Source organism: Mastigoproctus giganteus, chromosome 12 (genome assembly GCF_048544385.1).
Source record: "Mastigoproctus giganteus isolate SK-2022 chromosome 12, ASM4854438v1, whole genome shotgun sequence".
Lineage (NCBI taxonomy): Eukaryota > Metazoa > Arthropoda > Arachnida > Uropygi > Thelyphonidae > Mastigoproctus > Mastigoproctus giganteus.
The window spans coordinates 50,867,468-50,879,679 of record NC_143586.1 but is presented as its reverse complement, the minus strand read 5'-3'; the positions used below and the strand labels follow the sequence as shown (position 1 = coordinate 50,879,679).

At 37.0% G+C, this 12,212-nt stretch overlaps 1 protein-coding gene across 1 annotated transcript; it reads left to right on the top strand.

Moving 5' to 3' along the window:
* Positions 1-9,399: 9,399 nt before the first annotated feature.
* Positions 9,400-10,329, top strand: LOC150077045 (testis-specific serine/threonine-protein kinase 3-like). Its single transcript, XM_090385769.1, has one exon. The coding sequence runs from the start codon at positions 9,400-9,402 to the stop codon at positions 10,327-10,329; it is 930 nt and encodes a 309-aa protein (XP_090241895.1).
* Positions 10,330-12,212: the final 1,883 nt, after the last annotated feature.

Genomic DNA, 12,212 nt, shown 5'->3' with positions numbered 1-12,212 from the left:
AAAAAATACTGACCGATGTTTTTTTCCATCAAAACAAAATTCTTTTTGCCAACAAATCTAATTATTTCTTTTATTGACATAGAATTATTGGGATAAACAAGCATTTCGTATACATATCGGTATATCTAGGTATTCACACATTACTCATAAACATGGGGTGATGCTCATAAAGCCTGGAGTAAGCAGAGACATTTCCTCCTTAGTTTCAGTATTTTTTTTTTTTTTTTATCTTTAATTTCGATTTTTGCAACCCCACAATCGGAAAATGTTTATGTGTACCAATGTTCGCTAGTTATTTTCGAGAAATTTTTAAATATTCCTTACAGATTGCATCAGATAAGATTGACATGCGTAAGTGATGACGTAATATTTCATCGGCTGTTACTTTCAGCTATATAAGCACGCTCTGCAAGAGTTACAATCATTCCTTGCTAGTGTCAAGATGGTGAGTAACGTGCAGTTGACGCCACGAAGGAAGAGTGCTAGTGTTGCTTTATGTGAGGAAGGATGTTCTTCCCGTCATATTGCTTATAGTGTCTTGTAATCAGTCGACAGTGTGTAGATTTCTTTCCAAACTCAAGAATACTGGTTCTGCTGATAGGAAAAAAGGAACCGGACGCAAACGAGTCTCTACGCCAAAACAGGACAGCGTTTTGAAGTGCTTATGCTTTAAAATCCCGAAAGCTTCTTCTTCGTCTGAGCTGAAAAGAGAATGGGAAGAACATACATGAATGGTGGCAAGTGCAGTAATAGTCAGAAGACGCCTCTTCAAAAATGGACTTGTAGCCTAAGCAGCCCCTCCTCACACAAAAAATGAAAAAGGCTCGATTAATTTGGTGTAAGGAGCATGTAAATTGTGAAAGTCAGTTTTTTTTTCTCGGATGAGAAGAAATTCAACCTGCACGGCTCTGATAGGAGACAAACGATTCGCTGTAGACATAGACATGGTGAAGAATACCATCCAGACTGTATGGTGTCTACAGTGAAATTCGCCACCAGCCAAATGATATGGGGGGTGCATTTCGTATCGCGGAGTAGGTCTCCTGCAGTTTATAAAAGGTTCCGTAAATGCCAATGGATACCTGGCTATATTGGAAGGCAAATTGCTGTCACCCATTACAGACCATTTCAACCTGCCAAGTAACTGCATCTTTCAGGACGACTCCGCTCTTTGTCATCGGGCGAAAAGTGTAAGTAGGCTCTTCTGTGGTTACTTTAACTTCATTTCTGCATGAGAGGTAATGTGTTTACATTTGTTACAGGTGAAAAAATGATTGGAAGAGCGGTCCATTACAACTCTTAGCTGGCCAGGAAACAGCCCGGCCGGACCTGAATCCTATAGAGAACTGTTGGCATCGTGTGGAATCTGCAGTTGCCAGAAAGAAACCAAAAGGCGCTGCATGAAGTTCAGGAAGGCATAATTCGTGTTTGAAACCACGAACTATCAGTTCATTGTCGTCAGAAATCGATCTTATCAATGCCTCGACGTGTACTGCTGTCATTAGGGTCAGAGGCGGTTCAACTAAATATTACTTTGCACCTGGTGAACTTTTCATTTTGTTTTCCATTTAAAATGATGAACTGAAGCAAATTGAGGGCTTCTGATAACATTTCAGCCATAATTGTATTATTTACCAAAACCGTTGTATAAAGGTTGCAAATGGTTATTTTGAGAGCACTTGTCAAATATTACTTAGCTTTTCCTTAACTATTAATAAATATCTTTTGTTTATATTTCTATTTGTGATGCTAGTCCATCGCGAAAAAAGGTATGTATATATATATATATATATATATATATATATATATACAGTAAATATTTTTATTCTGAGTAAAAAAGTTCATATATAAACATGTATCCAATTCTCAATGGATACGGAGATACAGCTGTTTGAAACTGGTGCGCGCAGCTCCCTGAATCATATGTGACCAAGAAGCAGTTATAACCTGACGCTGTTTGATGTCAGAAGTGTTGTTAAGAATGCCGCACATCTTGAGACATGCTGCATATGACGTTTATTTACGGTTTTTGTGGTGGAAGTGCTACTGCTGCTTGTAGAGAATACCGTCGACCGTTTTCTAACCGCAGAATACCTAGGGACAGGGAGGTGATTATCCCGTTATACAAGGCAATGGTCAGGCCACGCCTAGAGTACTGTGTGCAGGTCTAGAAGCCTCATTTTAGGAAGGATGTAGAGTTGCTAGAACGAGTACAAAGGGCAACAAGCTTGGTGAGGGGAACAAAGGAGTGCTCTTATGAAGAAAGGCTTAAATTCTGCAAATTGCAGCGCCTGGAGACTAGGCACCTGCGAGGTTATCTGATGGAGGTGTATAAGGCCTTGAATGGGTTGAGCAAGCTGAATGCTGATGGGATTCTTCCTCTTGCTCAGACTAAGAACCTGAGGGAGCACAGTTTCAAATTGAAAAAAGATAGTTGTAGAATAGAGGTGAGGAAATTTGCCTTTAGCCAGCGGGTAATTGATTGGTGGAACAGGCTTCCATCCTTTGTTGTGTAATAGCCTAAATAAATTTATGGCTGAGCTGTACAGGCATTTGGAACGGATGGAGGGGTGAAATGGGAGGGTTTTTTTTTTTTTTTTTGGCTGATGCTGCATAAGCTTGCATCATATGCCTCTACTAATGCTGATGCTAAAGTAATACAAGAGCGTTTACTAGTGTTTACCCCAAACTGCGTGAGATTGGTATAGTTCCCAGTGCTCATATTTCTTCTGAACGTGAAAATTAACAAAATGTGGATGAAATAGGACATATTCTTCAGTCGGTAGAACGTAGTCCTAGTATTAGCACACAAAGAAATTCTACGCGTATCGGTGTTCCACAGACAAGAGTATGGCGAACATTACATAAGCACGGATTGTATCCGTTTCACATACAGCGGGTGCAACACCTTCAACCGGGAGAAGAAGACCAGCGATTGGAATTTTGTTGGTGGGCAAATGCTAATCGCCGATTAATTCCATTAATACTCTTCAGCGAGCTACTTTCACCCGTGACTGTATCAACAACACCCGTAGCTCTCATAGGTGGTCAGACGAAAATCCACATGCCACTGTAGAAACTAATTTTCAACATCGCTTCTCTTTAAATGTGTCGTGCTGTGTCATCGACAATCAGTTGATTGGCCCTGTTGTGTTACAAAATCGTCTTAACAGATCCCATTTACCCAGAATTTCTGCAAAACGAACTTCCACTACTATTGGAGGATGTTTTCTTGGCTACAAGCATTTTTATGTACTTTCAACATGACGGAGCTCCTGCACATTACATCCGTCTGGTGATACATAACATAATGGAACTTTCCCTGAACGATGGATCGGCCGCGATGGTCCCGTTCATTGGTCACCAAGATCTCCATACCTCACTCCGTTAGATTTTTATTTGTGGGGTTGGATGAAAACCGCAGTATACAAAAATCTGGTGGGGTCTTTCCCCCAACTGTCCTCTTTGGGATCGCCTTCCCTATCGCTCTCATATTTCTATCTTCCCCCAGCCTTCAGTCTCCTCCCACTCTAACTATTCCGACAGCGCACACCCCTAATTTAACCAGCTAAATTCCACTAGTGTTCAAACTCAACTTCACCTTGGTTTCAACGTCAACGTTCATTTTTTTATAGGCCTATACAGCGGGTAGTAGGTGGCAGGTCTGCCAGAGTACTAATAATATAAACTTCTACTGGGTACCTGACCTGCCTTCTCGTAGCAAGGTGTGGGCAACGGGGTTTCCGAACAGGGGCCCAACGGCTAAAAGGTCAGAGAAACAACATACCACGACATTACACAACAGAACAATACCCCTATACTTTTTGAAAAATCTCTTGCTTTGACAGAGGTCTGTGACTCAGAAACAGAGTACATAACGCGGAGATGGGGGAAATCCCTGGTGCCGTTAACCCTAAACATTTTACACTTTATACAAAAAAAAAAAAAAAAAAGTTAATACAAGAGAGAAATTGCTCGCTCGCATTTTGGATACTGCTGCGCTCATAAAGGAACGCCAAAACGACCTCAGAAGAACACATCATATTACCACAAGAGTTGCAAAGTGCATTGAGGTTGGCGGTGGGATTTTCGAAAATTTATTGTGAACTGTAAAAAATGTGTCAATTATTTGTGTTTTGAATCCTTCAAAAAGTCAATAAATACGAACAATAAGTCATTTATTGTAATAGCTCTCATAATGGCTTCGTGCACTTCAGTTTCAAACAGGAGTATCTCCGTATCCATTGAGAATTGGACATATTTATATGCACTTTTTTACTCAGAATAATCGATACTATAACCATCCAAAATATTTACTATTCCTCCTGAATTACCCTGTGTATATATATATATATGAAATACGAAATATAATAATGGGTTAAAACGAGAAGCGGCAGTGGAGAGAGAGAGATAAAAATAAATAGGATATGACAAATGCACCTGAGCGCGCAAAGCAGCAAAAGTTTATATATGCAAGGTGAAATTAATAAGTCAGATAAAAGTGTGAAGATGGAAGCGTAAATTACACAAAATGCCAAAAGCTAATAGGAAAAGGATAGCAGAAATTGAAGATATTGCAGATGTGAAAAAGAATGTGAATATCCTACATGTTATAATGAATTAAGCAAAATTATAGATTGAACTGAAAAGCCAATTTAGAGCGGAGGGACCTGTAAAGTAAAAATGATTAAGTCAAAATGATTAAATTAATAAAAGGAATAGTAGCCAGCATCAGATATGGGTGAGCAAATTTCGCTACAAGTCGAAAAAAGGGGGGGTAGAGCAAATATGCAATCAAATCTGATGTTAGCAAGAGTAAATATTGATACATGATCAGGTATGTCATTATTATTATTATTATTATTATTATTATTATTATTATTACTAGCCATATAGTGCAAGGAAGCCTGAGGTTTATGCTGCACCAGCTAAAAAAGAAAAAAAAATCCAAGTTACCCAGAGAGAGAGAGAGAGAGAGAAGTAGAAGGGAATCACCAAGAAGAGAAAAATTATGATATCCAGCTCAGGACCCTGGGTGTGCCAAGCCCATACTCACCAGATGTGAGCCCCTGGGGTTGGAACTACACCTGATCGTGTGTCAAAGGACTGCGTTTCTATACTTATTCATACCTGTGGAAGAGAAGCAAATTAGGAATAAAACTAAGTGGGATTAAAAGGGAACAGCAGTATAACTTTCACAAAATATAGACAAGATAGTCCCAACGCAGTGTATGTTATATAATAAAATAAATTAAGGTGAATTAAGAAGTAAAGTAGAAATAAAATTAAATAAAAATATGTGTTTACAGTGTAACCAAGATGTAAAATGATTTAGAATAAATTAAAGGAGAATAAAATTTAGGTAGCATATATAAAAATAGAAAATTGATTAATGTAAATAGAGGTTTGGTAGAATATGTAAATAGAATTTGGTAGAATATGTAAATAGAATTTAGTGCAAGCAAATAGAGTAAGGCTTGGGAGTGAATTGAGGATAGGGAAGGTTTAAGTGTAGCTAAAGAAAGGCGAAAATAGCGAGAGATTAAGGATAGTAGGAGCGTTCGTATCACCCTGGTATTGCACAAATAACTTTACGAACAGGAAAGAAGTTGAAAGTATAAAGATAAAAAGTTAAGATACCTGATCATGTATCAATATTTACTTTTGCTAACATCAGATTTATAGCCACCCATATCTGATGCTGGCTACTATTCCTTTATTAATTTATTCATTTTGACTTAATCATTTTTACTTCCCAGGTCCCTCCGCTCTAAGTGGCTTTTCAATTCAGCCTATAATTTTGCTTAATTCGTTATAACATATAGGATATTCCCAGTCTTTCTTTTTCAGACCTACAATATCTTCCATTTCTGCTATCCTTTTCCTGTTAGCTTTTGGCGTTTTGTGTAATTTACGCTTCCATCTTCACACTGTTATCTGACTTGTTAATTCCACCTTGCATATACATATATAACTAAAATTGTACAGTAATAAGTAAATTAAACACATAATACAATTTCGGCTTACAAAATTTACCAGCAGCATAGAAAAGTTTTGAGATTGGTTACAGTTTGGCTCTGTAAGAGGCTGTAGTGATGGCAGAAGTAAGGATTCTGATTTAGTATGCAATGTTTGTTGTTAAACCTAGTTGTTTGTGTTTATAATGGCGTTGAAAGTAAAGTACGTTACACTGTGGTGGAAGCCGGAAAATGGCAGAGCCTAATCAGCTTCAAAGCAATCAAGTGGAAATATAAAGATTCTTTTCCATTGAAAAAATTTGGTGGGGAGGAACCTTTATGTTTCCACTTGATTCCGTGGCTGAATTAGTTGGTCTCAGGCATAAATAACAAAGTTTTTATCAAGCAGAAATTCCAGTTTTTTTGTCCAGCAAAATTGGGAAATTGACTACAGAACGCACGCAATTATAGACATGGGCAGAAGAGTTGCACTCGCGTAGCCCTGATATGTCAGTTTTTCTATTGCCTTCTAGACAGCGCTGGTAGCACAGCGGTCATAATATATTCCCTTTATATGTCTCACCACCTCAAATATACTAGGTGTGTCAGACCGCTCACATAACGAAGTTACTTAGGGTTCCTAATAGCCCTACCAAAGTAAAGGTACAAGCAGAGGATTTGGTTATCGCAGAACTATGGGACTTCACTGAAATTAGGTGTGACGATTAATATTGATCAGATATACAGTACTCATAAGTGGAGCCTGAATACCTGAATATCAGTTCTATCAGTGTCTTACACGTGTAAGTAGCAAGTTCCAGTTACACACGTGTGAGTAACAAGTTCATACCTGGAAGAACATCTGTGGCAAGCTTTACAGACCAAATAACGTAATAACTTCTACTAAATTTTGCACTCAGAATTATAAGCTGCATCAACATTTAAAATGAAACCTTTCAGTAGAAAATATCATTAAAAAATTCCTAAAAATTGCAGCTTAAAAGAACACTGAACTTTTTAGGATTGCCTTTATCGTGGAAATTTCAATGGTGTTGTTGTAGAGTTTTAGACGCATCAGCAAGTTTGGCAATATTGCGTCATATCTAATATGTCAGTAAATTGCGTGTTTTCCGTGATCGATTTCCGTTTGCTGGAGGAAAAACCGAGCTTCCGGAAGAAAAACCATGCTATCCTTGCTGTTATTGTTGTTGTTGTAAAGTTTTAGGAATATCAGCCATATTGCTTCGTGTATATCGTCTATAAATTGCATATATTCTGAGGTCGATTTTCTGTTCGCTGGACGAGAAACCGCAGTTTCGGGGAGAAAAAAAAAAAAGAAAAAACCATGCTACCCTCGCCTGAGAACGACTAACTCAGCCATGTTGACGCCATAATCGGCGGGACAAGAATTCTTTCCCACCCGGTGTGGGGGGGAGCGATCCTACCAACTGTGCTCTTGCCTGAGACAGATTAACTCAGCTACGTTGCGAAAAAAAGCCCATATAAATCCTCGCGTCATTGACGGGATTCTTATGCAGATCTCTTTCAGCCCGTGAGGGGAGGACGGTGATTATGCTAACTGTGCTACTCACGAGGGCACACGGAAATTCAAAATTTACTCCATAATCGAAGTAGCTTATCGTCATATATATGCATATAAAAACTATTACATTAGGGTCACCCAGTAAGTTATCACATATACCCATGTGTATTGTGTCTGTAAATTGCATGTATTCTCTGGTCGGTTTGCCTGTTTTACTGGACGAAAAACACCAATTTCTGGGGGGAAAAACTTTGTTATCTACGCCTGGGATCGACTAACTCAGCCACGGAGTGAAAAAAGCCCATAAAAGTTCTTTGTATCATCGACAGGATTCCAAACGGGGCCTTTCCCATCTGTGGGGAGGACGGTGACGATTCCACTGTGCTACACACACAGACTATATACATATAAATGTGTGTGTGTTGTCTTAAGTAAGGCGGCCCCTAAATGTTAGTTCATCTTCATCATGGTTTTCTTTGATGATATACAAAACTCTGTACAATGACCAGAAATGAGCGGAGTGCTGTTTGTGTAGTGTGTTGTGCTAAAGTGCATGTTCTTTTAACTTGAAAAATAATAATCAATATTTAGAGTTTGAAACCAAAGCTTAAAATTGGGGGATGCCAGTGGATGCAGCTCCCTTTTCTCAAGTATATTCATTTCTTTTGTAGCAGAATTCCCTGAAGGGATTTAATTTTTTTCCCGTTCCTTCCTGGCCAATTGCGCAAAAACGAGAGAGTTTCCTGCAGTTGCATTGCTGAACTGGAAATTAATTCTTGTTCTGCACAGCAGCTAGCAAAAATTTGTAAAATTAATTGCATGTATATATGAATTAATTTTTCATTCCTTTTTTAATTTTTTTATTAATTATTTGTGTGTTATTTTTATTTATTTTAATTTAAAACTAGTTATACTGGACTATTACTGAGACATTTAGAAAATTTAATACAAATTATCTTAATATGCATTTTATTATTTTTTATTTATTTTATTTTAGTTTATTTATTTATTTTTTTTTTTTTTTGTGGGTAGAAACAATGCAGGTTTAATATAATGAACCAGAGGACTCTGCTGTATACAAAATATCGTTTGCAATTACAAATCTTTTAGGCATAATGCCAATAATTTTGTGTCCTACTTATACAATATAATCTTAACGTATCTACACTTGATAACCCTCAATAACTGTGTAAAGAGGTATTTATTTATACAACTCTTGAGATTTATCTACTTTACGTTTCTTTAGCTTTCTACTATAAGTAGGAGATTCATTTTTTGTGATTTTCTCGTTCGACATTTGGTGCGTTGCTATAGTCCTAGAGTAGGACTAATATTGAATAACTTTTTTAATTAAGTGTTTTTGATTTATGTTTATTTGCCAAAATTTCCCATGATTTATGTGATACATCTTTTATAGAGAATCAACATATTAAAACTGCTTATTTTAATGCGTCTGTACAACTTCCAAAGGAGGAAATAATACAAATTCATTATGGCGTATATTTTAGGATATTTTCCGATCCAAAATTCAAAATGAAGTGATGAAATCACTCCATTCAAATAAATAAAATAAAATAAAAAGATATATAATAAAAGTAAAAAAAATGAAAAATAAAAAAGTACTGTAATATAATTCGCATATTCCTAAAACCCAGTGGATTCAAGAATGAGAAGTCAGTAAACAAACGAACGGTCCCACATTATTTAAACATATATTATTGTCATTTAAATATAAATATTATTGTGACGTTATTTTGTTCCTTTCCCTTTGTGCAGGGAAAGGTTAGTTGTGGGAAAGAAGAAACATGATTAATTCACAAAATTAAATTGGCTTCAACTAAGTTTTTTGCCATTTTTCTCTATTTTTTGATATTTTAACTGTCTAAATTTACAGCCATTATGGCTTATACCAAAAGAACGAAAGATGCCATTTACAAGTCAGGAGACAATTTCAAGAAAGTAAAATACAGCAGAAACTCGACACCAAAGTTTATTTCTGATGAAACAGTGCTCAGAGAGAGAGGATACTTTATAGGTAGGCGAATTAACAAAGGAACGTTTGCCATTGTCTGCTTAGCAGAATGGAAGGAAGGAAACAAGAAGAGACCACTGGCAGTGAAAATAATCGACAAATCAAAGGCGAATAAGACATTTGTGGAAAAATTCCTACCGCGAGAGCTATCTATTTTGCCCGAACTTCGTCACAGCAACATTATCCAAGTGCAGGACATTATCAACATTAATTGCCTCACTTACATATTCATGGAGTTAGCGGAGAAGGGAGCAGTTATTGAATATCTTCAAGTGAACGGTCCCCTTCCTGAGAGTTTGGCCAAAAAATGGTTCCTACAACTTGTGAGAGCCCTAAAATACTGCCATCGCAAAGGAATAGCTCACCGCGATGTCAAATGCGACAACCTATTGCTTGACAGAAATATGAACATAAAGTTAGCCGATTTTGGATTTTCGCGATATTGTATTGAGCCAGGAAGCCACCGTCGCTTGTTGAGTCAAACTTATTGTGGAAGTGCAGCATACGTAGCCCCTGAAGTGATTCAAGGGTCCCCTTATAATCCTCTTATGTCCGATGTATGGAGTGCTGGCATTTGTCTGTATGTAATGGTGAACAATGCCATGCCTTTCGATGATTCCAGCATCCCCAAATTACTGAAGCATCAGACAAATCGGGAGTGGACCTTTGATCCTCAAGTGGAAAAGATTCTTAGTAAGGGCGTCAAGGAATTGATTCGTAAGCTAATCGAGCCTGACTTATTGCGTCGTGCCACTTTGGACCAGGTAACGAATGCTGGATGGTTAAAGGGCTGCTGATTTATTAATGAATTCCTGTACTCTTCTTTAGTTAATTTAGATTATGTAAATCACCACCTAACTTAATTAAAGATACTCAGACAACGTGCTATTTTTGTAACAGAAAATTTATTAAACACTGCCGTTATTGATCATCTGCCCAGGGACCTGAGCTGGATATCATCATTCTTCTCTTCCTTGGTGATTCCCTTCTAATTTTGACTCTCTCTCTCTCTCTCTCTCTCTCTCTCTCTCTCTCTGAGTAACTCAGGAATTTTTTTTTTTTTTTTTTTGGCTGGTGCAGCATAAGCCTCAGGCTTCCTTGCACCATATGGCTAATAATAATAATTTATTTTATAAACTTATTATTACTTACCATAATATTTGAACCGCATATTTCACAAGTTTTTCTTTCTTTAAATAAATGAAATGAAATGAAGGAACTTCGCCTATTTCAAGTTTAGAATCGAATTCATCTTTTCTGTCTTCATGATTATAAGCCTGCTGTTACACCGTAATAAAAAAAAAAAAAAAAAGACAAAACTAGTTTCACTTTCAGTTTTCAGTTCAGTTTAGTCTTTTGGTGTTCATTTTAATGATCTAATAGCAAGGTTATAATCATTTAAGAAGCGGAGAGGAAAACATCCTCAAAACGTATGATTGTTAGACCACATTAACAAAAAAGATGTTCTAAACTTTATACGTGAGAAATTCGAAGATAATAAAGCACTCCAACCTACGTTGGTTTAATTATGTTTATTTCCGATTTGAAAATATGTACATAATGGAGTCAAACGTGTCGTGGTATTTTCTTACCACTTCTTCAGTTACAGCTGTCTTTGCTACATCACTATCATAAAATATCATTTAGGTCACAAGAACTAATTGTTCCGTGGGTTTGGTGAATTTTCTGGCGATTTTTTCATGCCTATCGATAGGTCACGATTAGTTCTTGTGACCTAAGTAATCTTTTGTGACGGTGATATTGCAAAGACAGCTGTCACTGAAGAGGTAGTAAGAAAATACCACGAAACGTTTGACTCCATTATGTACATACAGTATTTACATATCGGAAATAAACATAATTAAACCAACGTAGGTGTGAGTGCATTATTATCTTCAAATAACACAGCTTACCTAATCATGCTGCTCAAGGAATATCCAAGGAATTTCATCTTTAAATGAGAGCGGGTGGGGGGGGGGGAATAAAACTAGAGAAAAAGCAGTAAATCAAAATGTTTAGACGAAGATTCAACGTAAAAGTTTTTTGTCACTTTTTTGTGTTAGTTTCTTAAATATCTTGTATCTGTTTAAAAAAACAATTATGATATATATTATTTTGTGTCAGTTTATTAAAGCACAGTTGGTAGGATTGCTGTCCCGCCCACACTGGGTGGAAAAGCCCTGAGTTCCGAGTCCCTTCAATGACGAGAGGAATTTTTATGGGCCTTTTTCTGGTGGCTGAGTTAGTCCGTCTCGGACGAGGTTAGCATGGTTTTTTTCTTCCAGCAAACAGAAAATCGACCACAGAACACACGCTATTTACAGATAGTATACACGAACTAAGGCAACTAACGCATCAGCGACTAAGGCAATATGGCCTTAGTCGCTGATGCTCCTAAAACCCAATAACAACAATCAATTTATTAAATTTTTGTCACTAAAGTGAATTAAATAACTTACTGTACTACCTCAGATAACCAAACTACTTAAAAAATAACGATTACAAATGTAACTCTTTGATAAAAAAAATACAGTACGTTATTCGCATATCGTAATCTTCCAGTCAACGTTTCGTTATCTGCAGTAGTAAACAAATATATTTTGAGTAAAATAAGGAAAATCCGAATAGTTTTCAAACAGCAAGTTCAAAACGTTTGTGTATCTATTAGACCAACAACTAC

Bases quoted from the DNA above. Each gene is read 5' to 3' on its own strand.
- LOC150077045 (XM_090385769.1), top strand. From the start codon at position 9,400: ATGGCTTATACCAAAAGAACGAAAGATGCCATTTACAAGTCAGGAGAC.